At 39.9% G+C, this 14,410-nt stretch overlaps 1 protein-coding gene across 2 annotated transcripts in view; it reads right to left on the bottom strand.

Annotated features, from left to right (window-relative positions):
- Window positions 1-893: 893 nt before the first annotated feature.
- Window positions 894-14,410, bottom strand: part of GRID2 (glutamate ionotropic receptor delta type subunit 2) — a 1,393,668-nt gene continuing 1,380,151 nt past the window's right edge. The window contains exons 15-16 of one of the 2 annotated variants that reach the window (XM_036259309.1): window positions 5,957-6,197; window positions 894-3,378 (exon numbers count right to left, since the gene is read on the bottom strand). In XM_036259309.1, coding sequence (XP_036115202.1) covers window positions 2,956-3,378; window positions 5,957-6,197 — 664 coding nt within the window. In that variant the 3' untranslated portion in view covers window positions 894-2,955. The remainder of the gene's footprint in view (window positions 3,379-5,956; window positions 6,198-14,410) is intronic. The other variant, XM_036259315.1, reaches the window with a different exon arrangement.

The following is a 14,410-nucleotide window of genomic DNA, read 5'->3' as shown; positions in this document are numbered from 1 at the left end:
TGGGTGCTCTGTGTGATCCCAGACAGGAAGGGTCCTGGGGATTTGCAGCCTAGGCTGGGCCAGAGGAGTGGGTGGAGGAATTGTACCTGAGCCACCCCTACATTTACAATCCATGAGAACCTGTGAATGTGACTGCATGTGACATGGCAGAGTTAAAAAAAAAGAAAAAAAAGACCCAGTTTTAAGTCTCACATTGTCAAACTTGTGGGCAAGTCTCAGCTTCTTGGCATCTTATGTTCCCTTATTTGTAAAATGAGGGAGATGGTCTAGATCTCTATAGTTTCTCCTGGTTCCAACATCTAAAAACGTCATGTTTACTGGAATTTTAGAACAGCAGAAATTTTAATCTAAATTGAATATATTTTAGATAGAAAACCATTCAGTAAGCTAAATGCTAGATGAATTAAATACTGTTCAGATGCAGTAATATATTAGAATTTAGAGGCAATTAATTTTCAAATTAATAGATTCAGCATGATGAATATTTCTCTAACAGCAAAGCAATTATTAATACATAAATTCTAAGTTTAATAATTACCTTTAATTTTCTTTTTTTTGATGCAACAAACCCTCATTCTGCTATTATAACGTTTGCATCGTTTACATGAAACAGGATAAATCTCTCCCCAAAAAGTGCTCACAGAGACATTTATAAAAGAAAACAAATATTGTGTTTGCTCAAATAGTCTCAAATAGCAGAAAAGCAGTCTTTCATTGGTTTAGGACATCACTTAGTATTGTTTTTAGAGAGCCACTCATTGTGGCAAAGTTCTGCTAGTACAACTTAATGTACTTTATGCTTTAATTAACTTCAGATAAATTTTTAGAAAAATTCAGTTCAATATGTGAGGGAGTAAGCATTTTCAAATTTTATAGTTAAGACTTCAATGGTATGAGAGCAAGTTTAGAAAACATTTTTATTAGACAAATTATTTAGACAAATTATACACAGAAAGCTCTGCCACTCATAACCGAGGCCTCCAAAAAGTGTTTTGTGTATTTGTATAATAGGCAATACATCAAAATAGGCCTATTTTAAATATTGTACATGATTAACAGTTTGATAGCTAAAATCACTGAAACATCTGGTATGTCCCTCTATAGATTTTTGTAAAGATTTTTTCTTGTTTTAAAATCAGAGTCGTGGATGAGATCATGAATGTTACAAGGGAAAACAAGTTGTGCATGCACTTAGGTACTTGTTACCCTGGAAACAAAATGGTTTTTGCATGATAAGAAATTTTTCTGCCTTACACAGTAGACAATATTTGAAGATTTAGTACAAAAACAGTGACAGTACAAGATGCTCCCCAGAACAGAAATAGCATCAAAATATAATATACCTTAAGAATATACCTTTTAATTTCTCCTAAAGCAAATCACATAGGTTGATTCCTACATCAATCCTAGCCACAGAATGAATTAGATTAAAATAAGTGTATGGCTGCTAAGAACACAGGATAAATTCTTGCTTCCTACTTATCACAGCGTAATTTAAGGATTACAAACAAAGTTCATTCTACATCTCTAACAGGTAAGAATGCTACTTTAAAAGGGTTGTGCACAAAGAGGCACTGTTTTTGCTGTCATCCTTCTATACACTTGGCACTACTGTAAAAAATACGTAACTCCTCCAAATAGAACTGAATAAAAAAGGGGGTCAAGTGGAGAGCCCAGGATGGTTATTCTATTTTCTTCTTTAGGATAATGTATGACAGTCATTAAGGCCACATCAATATATTTTTTTTAAGGGCTCCCACCTCTCCCCAAACTACAGTTGTATTGATTGGCTTACTGCTTTGGAAGAGACTTTATCAACCTTCAATGATCTACGTTTAAACTCTTAGAGAAGTCTATGTACTGTTGTGGATGTGGTTCGGCTAATAGCTTTTTCCGTTTAGATAATTAATTAAAAGTAAAATGATCAAGGTTAGCTTTATACACTGCTGAGTAACAAATGCAAAACCTATTCAAATGTGTTACATCTAGGAACAAATATTAAATCGCCCTGGATGTTTTTAATAACAAAAGTATAAAATAGTCTCTGGTGGCAAACAATGCGAATCAGAATAACATTAAAGCAACCTGCCTTTTCTAACTGAAAAGACCCCCTGCACTATACATAGTTCCTGTATACAATACTTTATTATTTTTTTTAAAACTAAAGCTTTATTAAATGAATTGCAATAGCAATGGCCGCCTTTCAATATATATACACATTTTATAGGTGCATATATATGTATATGTATGAGATACTAATTTATTGAACACAAGAGAGGCTTCTGCCATATGATAAAGTTTACTGTACATGAGAAAAAACTTTTTAATACTGTACAATCACATAAAGGTCATATGCACTGTTGCAGTGCAAGAGTAATTTTAACTGTAGTCTTGACTGGCATATTAATGGCTTTTTTGTAATCCTACAAAATTGCATTCTCGTATTATGTGGCCTGAATGGTCTTTGAAGTATTTGATAGACACTGCAGGGGTTGCCTTTGGTCCACAGTTAAAGGACACTCAACAGCAGTGGAGCATTGTATGGATGCAGCAGCAGAATGTAAAAGACGGAAGTTATTGCAATTATATCTTCAAAAACAGAGAAATGTTACGTAAGAGGCCTTTATGGAAAACTAATCCTTCATGTACTCTTAGTATACTCAGTGCACATTTCCTATACTTGAAGTACAGTATATGAAAAGCGGACTAATAGGATCCTAGTATACTATATTCTGGGGGAACAAATTGAGTAATGAATCAAAGTGGAAGGAAATGTATCAGAAGAGAGGGAAAGAGAGAAAGAAATAGAGGAGGGAGGAGGGAGAAGGAACTAGAATTGTTACTAATAATCCTGGTTAAAAAGAATGTTACATCCATGTTAGTCCCACAACATCACAGCTGCTCCTTGCAAAGGGAGTCCTACAAAAGCGACAGTGAACAGATTTTGTCTGATGCTCATATGGAGGTGCCTCGGTCTGGATCACTCCCCAGATTGAGCCCCAGGGTGGGAGTTGGTTGATAAGGAATAGATGACATTGTTTTTATAGGACTCCTGAAAAAGCCCCCGTTAGGAGCCCTGTGCCTAAAAGGGCCAGTTCGGTGCTCAGGCACGTTGCCAAAAGCGAAACCAGAGGCAGCTTTAGCGGACAGTGTGCGGCTAAGAGTCTGGATCTGCTCTGGGATAAAGGTTGTTGTGGTAATATGAGTGTTCCTGAAATCACTGATTTGCTCCAGTGCTTGTCGTGTTGGCAAAGTGTCAATGTCCAGAGGGGTCAAGTCAATTGACGAGGTGGAAAACTGTTTATGGGGGCTGTCGTCATCTGTGCACAAGCTATTTACACGTCTATGGAGGTGCTCCAGGTCAATTTCCTTGTCATCCTGGAGATGAAGAAAAAGAAGATAAGGTTCTCATCAGTACTAGCTTCCATGGTTAAAAAAAAAGTAGTTCAGCAAACATGATATGTAATGAACTGAACTTTAGGGTTTATTCATTTAACAAGTATTTATTGAGCACCTAATATGAGCCAGGCACTGTCCTAGGTTCTGGGGGTACCAATAGGATTCTGAGATAAGGTTATCTATAATAAATATTGTTCTTGCAGTAAAAGTTTTAAAACAAGCATATTCCACATGCAACCACAAAATATGGGAGAAGTAGGTAGGTAATTGCCTTCTATAAGAGTAGGGACAGACCCAGTCAAAATTGTACAAATAAAAAGTATGGTTTTGGCCACTCATCCCTCCACCCCCACCTCTTCTTTACACATGCTTCTTCCTTTTTCAGGGTGTCTTATTACAAGTTAGATATTTATTCCTTTCCACCCCTCACTTCTAACTCTAACTTTCTATTTTTAGAGACAAGTGATACAATATGCTGATATGCTAGTTCACACTAGAGTGTTAGTGACTATTATAATGTTATTTCTCCTTAGTCTAGAGAACATGAAACAGTGTTTGGACAGAGGAACATTTAACACAAGAGAATCAATTTAAAATTTAGGGACTTCATACACTTAAGCTCCCTAGTACCTAAATGAGGCAATATTGTGAGGTCAGTGAGATTTACAGAGACCCCTACAAGTCCTGATGTGTGAGTGGCAGTTTTAGGTTAGGGTCAGGTATATACCACATAGCCTCTAAATCAAAGATACTTTGAGCTATGATAATGGAATCTTAGTAAAAAGGTGCTTAATAAAGAAAAAGAAAGTAAAACTTCAGATTTCTGGAGTTGAAACCAATTCATAAATCCCTTTGGATTTTCACTAAATGTGAGCATTAAAGCTCAATATTTTAAAAATAAAACTGGCAAGAAATAAAATTGTCCTTTGTATCAGTCTTATTTATAGCCAAGTTCAATAAATCAAATTTGTGAGGATTTAAAAATATCTACTAACCATAAAAGAAAAGATTTGTTCATAAGGTCTAGATTAGCTGTCATGAGTTAGAATAGAGTATGTATTTTTTTTATTGTGCTATTATAGTGCTAAGTGAAAAATATCTTGAGTGCATCACTGTTTTCCTTCTCTTTGCTCATTTCAAAATTCAATAAAAATATCCATTAATGCAGTGTTATCACTGAGACTTTAGAGGGTTGAAAAATAATTTTATGGTTCCCACAGCAACTATAATGTAGTCATCCATCAACAGATATAGTAATGCAAAAATTTAATATCATATATAGTAATTCAACATATAAGGAGCTTGGGGAGTCCTTAATTTCCAGATTTTTGAGAACATGAAGTCTCGGCTATAATGTTGCATTAATGTGGTCTTTTGCATTGAATCAATGTCAGTAGAGATATAAGAAGCTTATTCCACAAAGAAAATACTACAATAAAACCTGATTCGTTTTTAGTTCACACTTCACTAATTTAGAATGTATGATTATTCAGACAAGTAGGAAGCTAAGATTTATCTTTGCTAAGCCAGGCTTTTCCTTCTAAAAGGTGCTGGTCAGTTTTGCATATAAGGTGGAAGGAATCCTTAGGCTAGAAAATAACATGTTTCAAAGAATACATTAACATTCAAAAATTTGTATCCACACGAGAAGCCATTTTTATTTGTGCATTAAAGCAGACACTTCCAGGACTGGCTCTAGGCATCAGTTAGCCAAGGTCTAGTTACAGAAGGTTTAAACTGTCCTTTGGAACCATCTAGAAATCTAATCACTCAGCATATTTATGTTGTTTTCATTTTAATTCATGAAGTTTTAGTGAATATGATTTTATTATTTCAAAAATTTCCACATTTTTGGTCCAGCGGAAATAAGATGGTTATAAATGCCATAATTTTTTATGAAAACAAGGCACATACGCCACTTTAAGAGAACTATTATGTATAATTCTGTAAGCATTCTCTCAGATCTCTGGAAAAAATTTAATATGGCCTTGGAGTTGAGCTAACTCAAGAATAAAGGAGAAATATTGAATTTTACATGATTCCATGGTGTGGATTTAAACTTAGGGTCAGCAGAGCTGAACACATCATTACTTCTCTTAGGTCTACAAACAGAGAGGGGGCAGCAGTCACTGTGGTGAAGAGAAAGTTCTAATTATTTTAGTGTATAGTTGGATTTCTTAGGCTGAAGCTTAGAGACATAAGTCATTTACCTATAGGTTAAACAGCTAATGGAAATAAAAAGATAAGCATCTTTGTGAACTGGTCAAGTTCACAATCACAGCCTTCATTGAATTAAATTCTATCCTGAGGTTTGGGAGAATTTCAAAGCCCATTATGGCACATAAAATCATCAGTCTTTCAGACATTATATAGTCTCCTCTTCATTTATCTGGGATGTCCTAAAATGGAAATTGGTATTGGTCTTACCAAGTTTTAGATGACACAAATCAATCTTCACTTTTCAAGGAAAGAAGAAACAAGGACCGCCCCCAACCCTCCCTCCCCTTCCTTGCAAACCCGTTGGCTCCACTTAGTACCCAAGCTCCCAGTCAAGTACCTCTTTGGACGGGACCCTGGAGCCTTTCCTCTTGTTCCACCACGTCTCCAGCATGGCTATAAAGCAGGAGAGGACAATTCCAGCAGCCAGGATACAAAAAACCCCTGCAAAGCTCTTTATGTCCAGGGCACCTCCTTTCTGCTTTGTGTCCACTGAGGAGTACAGGTCACACTGGCCATTCTTTGGCCACCACTTGTGCTTCAGGATGTCCATGTCACCGTTCTGCTGAAGCTCCAGGATCCTTGGGGTAAAGAACACGGTCACGTGTTACAGATATTGCTTCAGTCCACAGCACATCCATTTATAACCCCAGCTCTAAAGGACGGTAGCCTTCCAGGAGAAACGAATATATAGATCAGCCTGCAGATGGAATGCTAGCACCGTCAAAGCATGATGGCTTTGATTCTGCAGACAGTTGTACCATGTTGCTTTCCCTCCTCCTCCCTTCATCTCTTCTTCTTCTTTTTTTTTGGTTTCATTCTATAATCCAAAATATCTCCCCCACCCCCAGTTTGTCGCAACGTGCTTTTACAATTACATTTCAGAGGCACTGTTTTTATGTGGATTCAAGCTGCTGCAGTTCAGTGTTCCTTCCCTACATGCAGAATGACACTCCGGGTCTTAATGCTTTTATGAAGAACGCTTTGCCGCTTAGAGCAAGAGGCTGGCATAATGTCGCCCAGCATATGCTTCACACAAAGAAATTCAATTAAAAAGACTTCTATTATTTAACACAGTGTGGGAGAAAGCCTTGGGACAAATTTGAAGTTGATAAAATATTTCATTTTTGGTTTTTCACACAACTGATCTAGGTTCCCTTTCAGTGCCAAAGGGGAAATAATCTTACCTTGGAGAACAAGAAGAAAAGTTGACCAGAGGCTTTCAGAAGTAGTTAAATTCAAATAAGAAATATCTTTTTTCTTCTTCTTTTCTTTCCCCCTGAGGCTGGGGGTAGCTGCAAAGACTGCAGTTTTTTTTTTCAGTGTGATATTCACAGGGGCTTTATTCTCAATTCCAAGTACTCTTTTGGCGCTAAGACCTGCCTCGCTCCGGCCCTCCCCCTCAGCTGCACCCATTCTCCCAGGGCACGACCAATCAGCGCCAAAGCTACCAGCCTGTCCGGGGTGAGCACCATCTTCAGGGTCCCCTAGAATTTCTTGCCCTAACAGCTCAGAGTGCTCATCCAGGACGCGTAAACGCTCTATCCCGTGTGTTATCTCCTGAGAGCAGATCTCACGGCTGTGGGTGCACACGAGCTCATAGGGGTGGTGTTTGGAGAGTGGGGCTGGGCGTGCTCAGGTGCACACACCTTTGTGTGGTAGGCCCTTCCCTGTGCAGGACACAGCTAGATGTGGGAGAGAGGGGCCCAGAGCCTAATGCCTGTGTCGCCGAGTCAGTACAGAATTCCTAGCTAGTCACAAATTAGAAACTCAAGCCTGGCTTCCTAGGGTAAGGAAGATATATTTGTCAAGATAAGAGGATAGAATATGCTTTATCTGATAGTGCTTAGCCTGATGTATATAACTTTTACATACTAAGACTTCAAGTATATGGACCCATACTTACGCTCTTGCCCTGGGTCTTGGATTATTTGGAGAGAAACTGCTTAAAAACTTTAGAGAGAAACTATGCCTATCTGGAGGGAGTAAATAATTCACTTTTGGTGATATTTTACCTGTTTACCTGTTTCATGTCATCCATGGGTCTGTAAGAATGAGCTAAACGAACATGTTGGGGGCAGGATCAACATTCAACCTGAGTAAGGAAGTATTCCTTTGAGTATTCCCACAGTCTCACCCACAGCGCCCCCTGCTGACACTCCAGGAACCTCACTCACAACCTGGACTTTTTTTGGTTATGATGTTCTTCTTAAATTTTCACTTTATTTTTTCCATCACCATCATCATTTATCCCCTCTGTGACCTCTTTCACCCCACTCCCAATCAACACACTGTTGTCCATGACAACCTGGACTTCTTTCTCAGGAAACTGATCTAACATTCTGTTGTTTCAGTGTTGCTTTAAAAAATAGCAGTTAATTTGATGAATTAAATTTACTAAAATCATTATGACTATTAATGGATTCATAATATAAATGGATCACCTTCATTCCAGCCTCCATCCTAGACACAGTCATTCGCATTTAGAAAACACAGAATTTCTAAAAGGGCCTTCCGTGGGACTAGTACCTAGAGGGCTTTGGCAAGAAAAGGGTCCGTCTCATGGCCATTAACTTAAAAAAAAATACCCTCTTGGAAATTTACAAAAAGTCAGCTAGTAAAGGCTATAAGAAGACTTGCAGGTAAGAAAACATACGTGATTTTGTTTAATTCAGCATTTCCTAAACTTGTCTGACTTTTGTTCCCCTTTTCTCATTGTTCTCCTCCAATAACTTAACCCGTAGAGCTAGAGATTTGAGGAATGCACTCGAGAAGTAGCGCCTTGATCCAAAGGAACAACTACTTGTCGTAATCTGCGACAGTGTTAGGTGTCACACACACGTAATCACAACATCAACCTGCTTGCTTGGCTTGTCACTGAATACTGTTTCAGTGACATTAGCAACTTTCTAGGTATTTGCCTACCTAAAGACACTAGGTAGGCTGGATACCACTGAGTATCTTAAAGGAAAAATTCACTCATATCTAAAAAAAAATTCTTTTTAAATTTGAGTTTATGGGAACATGTAGGAATAAAAGGAAACTATGACAGCATTTGCTTAATGTGAATACATCTGGGCACAAAATGAGCTCCCTGGTTCCCCTACCCTCCTGTGCCCACCGCCCGATATTAGTGTCTGTGGAAGTGGAAGAGTTTCCCTTCATAGTGCGTATCATCATTCGTGATTACCTGTGGCTACTTGGCTAACGCCTGTGTGCTCACCATCTTCCATTCCGCCCAACAGAGCAAGCACATACGTATTGACTGAATATACTCAACTGCTTTTGGTAAATGGAGCCTGCTCTAAGAGTCTACCTTTTTCTTATCATTGATGCTATTTTCTAATTTATTCCATTCTCTCCTATTCCCTTATCCATTCAATAAATATTAGAAAGTGATTTTAGGCCAGACACTTTCTTGGGTAGAAAATTTTTGTTAAACCACAACTGCACATTCAGCCAGAATGGCCTGGGCAACACCGTGAAATCATCTCTTTTTAATGCCCTCCATTCATGTTAATTTATTCTTTCATTCATTCACATACTCATTCAGGAACTGATGATGGCCTACACTATCTCTTCAGCAGTGTCTGGCATCACCGACAATGTGTCTTTATTATTTCTACACCTAGAAATGCTGTGGTTTTAAGAAGTCATCGGAAGAATACAGAGTCTATGTCACCCATTTTGATTCTAACAGTACCAGGTCTTGATCTCTATCATACCACAGAGATCTCTACACATGGTTCATCTCACGGTCATTGAGGCACAGTGGCTAAGGCACTGCAGGGGGACCTCATCTCTGGGGCACACAGAGCACACGGGCCATAGGATCCCCCAGTCCAACTCTGACTAGCCCACAACAGATTCCAGGATATTGGCTTTCATGGAATAGAAGTATAGGAAGGGAATGAAAGTGTCTCTAAGCCCAGAGTTTTGCTATACATTTTAGCTAAAAGATGTAGCGCTCCTAGAAATTTCATCAAAAGGTTTCACTACATTCTCTTTGTTACTATTTAAACCAATTTAAAGATTAGATAAAAAAGGTTAGCACAGTCTAATGCACTTCCTTAAAGGCGAATGGGACGAGTCCTTATAATACATGAAGAGACATTTTTTTCTTTTCAAATATTCAAAAACACTCCCACCTTTCAATGAGACTTAAAATAACACCTAAAGGAAAGTTTTGCCTTTTAATTCACTATAAGCAACATCGATGTGTGTGTGTATATGTGTGTGTGTGTAACAATGCAATAATTTAGTTGCAAAATTCTTAATGCAATGAAAATTTTTAGTTCTATAGAATGATAGTTTTTGTTATACGTGCAACTTCCACAAGATGGCAGTCTTTGCTCATAGAGAGCAAAGTGTTACTGCAGGCATGGCTGTGGGTTTGAAAGGCATGAAGTATAAACTTCATGTAGTAAACATTTAAACCATTAGAAATACTGTTGGATAGTAGACTGTGATGAACAATGGCATGTGTTAAATCTCTTCTTGGAGTGTGGTCAGAAAAATTCCTTCCATTTTTTTTTTTTTTTTTACCTCAGAGTGGTTATAGTAATACTTATTTTCTAGTTATTATGGTGAAAATTAACGAGTCCACACACAAAAGCATCTTGATTATTGCTTGGCACTTAGTAGGCCATCAAAACTCAAAAGCTAGAACTATTACTGTCAGCACATGAGACAACCATTTTTCCTTTGGATCAGTTCTGGGACATACTGCTTAACAGACAGTTTATATTCCCAGACGAATCAATCAGTGATTTATTCGCCGACAAGAACATTGCTTTTCCTTCTTTTGTCCAAAAGTATTACAACATTTGTAATTTCATTGAACAGAAAAGTCTCAGAAGTCCATAAAACCTAGCTTCAACTTGAAAATGGCTAATAGATCAACCCAGTATGCATTACATTCTTTATTGATATAAATGAGCAAGTTTCAGGGGGAATGAGCAGGGAAGCAAAATCTTTCATATTCAAATAAAAATACTCAGAAGGTTTGAGGTATTCATTTTGAAAAGCTTTTCACTTACTTGGAAGTTAATAGCCTCATTTGCCTGCAAGAAATGCACTAATTATTGATCACTTACCATCCCTTAATCACTACTCTAAAAATTGATTTTCAAATTAATTTACTTATAACAAAATGGTTTGCCAAAAGTTGGATGTAAATTTCCCACATAGGTAATTTTGATTTTGCCTTTGAATACTATAACAGTCTATAGGTTCCTTTCTAATTTTCTTTCTTTAATTCCTCATCCGAGGATATTTTTTCATTTATCTAAGAATAGAGTGTGAGAGAGGGAGAGAGAGGGAAGGAGGGAGACAGAGGTAGAGGTAGAGATAAAGAGAGAGAGAGAGAGAGAGAGAGAGAGAGAGAGAGAGAGAAAGAGATCCATTGGTTGCCTCCAGCACCAGGGGCCAGGACCAAACCGCACTCGAGGTAAGTGCCCTTGAATGGAATCAAACCTCTGACTCTTTGGTACCCAGGCTGATGCTCCAACTGCTGAGCCAAGCTGGCCAGGGCCTGTGACTCTTTTGTAATTGAAATTACTTGCTCACATTCACAGAAGCATGAACTACTAGAATACAAAACACTGAAGATCTCTATTCCGTCTCCTGCCCTCTGCCCATTCTATGGATGAGAAAACAGAATCATGCAGAACAAAAATTCCTCCAAATTACCATATTCAAAACACAGAGGTTATTTACGTATCACACTAGGGAAGCCAGAGATAGAGGGCTGAGAGCTCCGGCCACTGCAGGCCCTGCCTGCCTGTCTGGAGGGCTGAATGGATCAATATTTTATCAATATTCTAGTACATCATCTTAGACATATCTGTTGGGAAGCACTGTTGTAGAGATTAAATGACATTTTTTAGTGACTCACACAGAGTCAATGGTTGAGCTGGGGTCAGAACTCCCGTCTGCCTTCCAGCATATTTCCTTCTGCCATATACTTAGAGGAAAGCAATCTCTTCTAGTTTCCAAAATTTGTGAGAGTCTGAGTAAAACTGTTATCGCTATATTTCCTCTAAAGATCAAACAATAGAACTGTAGCATGATTACAAATTTATTCATAGTACAATTTGGGTGTGCAAAGAAAATGTAGCTTTTCTTTTGTAACTTAATTGATCTTCCTCCGGAGGACTGGGCCCTCTGAAGAGCTAGAACAAAACTAAAATTAGCTCAGTATGATTTAAAATTTAATCTGATCTAATAATTTAGCATGTCTCCAGCTTTAGCTCAATTTACTGGAGAGAATTACTCAATCCTTCGATTCCTGCTGTTTCTCCTGCTCTTTTCAAAGATGGCATTAGGACTTTTGGGGGATGACTCTGTATCCTCTGTATTGAGATTTTGGGGGCGAGGGCCCTGGCCTCTTGCTGGTCTTTGGATTTGCTCTGGCAACTCTCCTTTGAGGTGCAATGGGCCCGGGCTGCTGAAGTTGGCAGAGGTGTTAAGTTTGCTAAAGTTGGCTCATGTCTTTCTCATTTCCTTTAGGGCTTGTGGGCTTCTCCCTGCTGACCTGGCCTCCTTTGTCTCTCTGAGGAGCTGTGTACCTTCTCTACCTTCTGCCATTTCCTTCATCCATCTCCAAACTATTCTGTAGCCCTTCAGGCACTGCAATGACATCACATACGTGGAGGGTCCCTAGAGTCATCTGTGGGCTCTAACTCAGCATTCACATCACGTGGGAGCAGGAGAGGCCTAGGAAGGAAGCTCGAACCCTTGCTTTCCCCTAACCATGCAGCTCTGGCTTCCCAACCATCTGAGGTCTTCTCTGTTGGTACAGAGCCTGCTGTGACCAGGGAACTCCTCTCAGAGATGCTAAGGAGAAGAGAAGCATCAGGCCCTCTACCCTTGGTGGGTATTTCAGTCTAACGCCCCTCTTCTTGCCCAGCTCCCATCTCCTGCACTCTGCTGGGAAACTGGCCAGAGTGGTGCTGCTTCCCTTTTCTCTCCTGGACACCCTTCTTACATCCCACCTCTGCAAACTGCTGGGCCTGTCACAGTGGAAGGGGGATTTAACCACGTAGTGATAGAAACTCTACGATCTGAGACCCCCCATGCATTTCTTCAATTTGGAAGCATTGAGGAAACATGGAGTTAGGGATTGGTGAGGATGAAAATACAACATTCTACTGTCTTAAAAACAACGATCTGTTATATACATATGAGTTTTATATAACCAAAATTAAAAAAGATATGATAGAGTCTCATTGCTTATTAATGTCTAATGTCACTTATCACTGAGAAAGAAATTTGGGACTAAATGAAAAAAATATTTTTGAGTAAATCGGTTTTGGCCCAGAACACGTACATTATTAAATGCATTTGCTAGGTTCTCACAAAATTTCCTCTCCACGGTTACTGAGAAAGGATTAATAATAGCATGTAGAGGATTTTCAGAAAAATGTCAGCTCCATAGGCTTTCATTCATTCATCATTTCTTTCATTCTGGTCTTGGAAAATGGAGGTAAATTGGATTGAAGCAGAAACACGTATCAAAGATTCAGATTTAGTATCCAATTAAGTGTAGCACTCTGATTGGCATATCCCATAGCACTATTTGAAAGACTTGTGAAAACAAACTCTGTCAACTTTCTGTGAATCAGGTACTGGTTGATTTTTTTTTTTTTTTTTTTAAAGCTTACAACCACATTTATTAGAAAAAATATTATCACTTGGCAGTTCCCTCCTTTCAAGGTGAAAGATTTGCTCCAAGGCACTGTTCTTTCTGTTTTCATCAAATTCCCTTCAACATGGCAGGAATCCCAACTCCATGCAGGCTCACAGGCCACGGCGGGACTGAGTTCCACCACAAACCCAACACAGCGAGCGCTCCACAGGAGCCGTGAAGCCGCGTGCAGAAGCCCAGCCCATTCTCTCCGTCCAGATGGTTCTGGAGCGGGAGCAGCTGGGGAACTGGGCCACCAGAACTCCCCCAGCTACAGCAGCCGTGGAGTTTGCCTGTGGGGCTTGCACATCACCTTTTCTTCACAAACTTCTGTCTGGGAGGATTAGGATTTACCCGTCTCCTCCCGGCTCCCGAAGGGCTGTCTAGGCGCGCAGGGTGGATGACTGGCTGGAGATGTGTTCTCTGCAAAGGGAGATACCACAGCTGTGTAGTCAGGGGCAAACACATCAGTTTTCTGCCTGACCTTGCAGAACAGCCGCAGTTGAGGCAAGAGCAGGTCTTCAGTCAGATGAAGGTTAAGGGCATATTTGCCCCCACGGGGAGTGAGAAGAGAACGGGAATACCGAATACCGCCGGCCCCGGGATTCAGCGCCTGTAAGACGGTGCACTGCTCCCAGTCCCGCTGGGTCTGCTGCTGCTGCTGCGGGGAATCACCGCCACTGTCATCACTACCTTCATCTTTCCCTTCTTCAGGGCCATTCTCTTCCTTCTCCTCCTCACTTGGAACATCCTCCCCTTCTCAATCAGCAGCTCCTGCAGGTCACAATCAATATCAGGCACAGGGTTTCTCCAGAACAGGAAGGAACCGAATTCCGCGTCCTCAGGATCACCGGCGGGTGTTCGTGCGTGTTCTACTGCTTCTCGTGGGGGTGTGGGCTTCGGGGGCAGATGGAAACCAGGAATGTGTGGAGGAGTTGAACTGATGGGCTCACGTTAACCATTTCTGGTTCTTGTTTTCAGCGTGGCGTCCCAACACACTCTGCTTCCAGCTGGTCGGCAAGTGCCTGTACTCGGTCTGGGCTGGAGGCTCCAGTTTTCTTGGGAAACTCAGGCACCGGTCGCAGGTATTAAGGGCTCCTCAAAAGG

Source organism: Molossus molossus, unplaced genomic scaffold (assembly GCF_014108415.1).
Source record: "Molossus molossus isolate mMolMol1 unplaced genomic scaffold, mMolMol1.p scaffold_m16_p_1, whole genome shotgun sequence".
NCBI classification, from domain to species: domain Eukaryota; kingdom Metazoa; phylum Chordata; class Mammalia; order Chiroptera; family Molossidae; genus Molossus; species Molossus molossus.
Note: the sequence above shows the minus strand (reverse complement) of the source record. Positions and strands in the feature narration are given on the sequence as shown.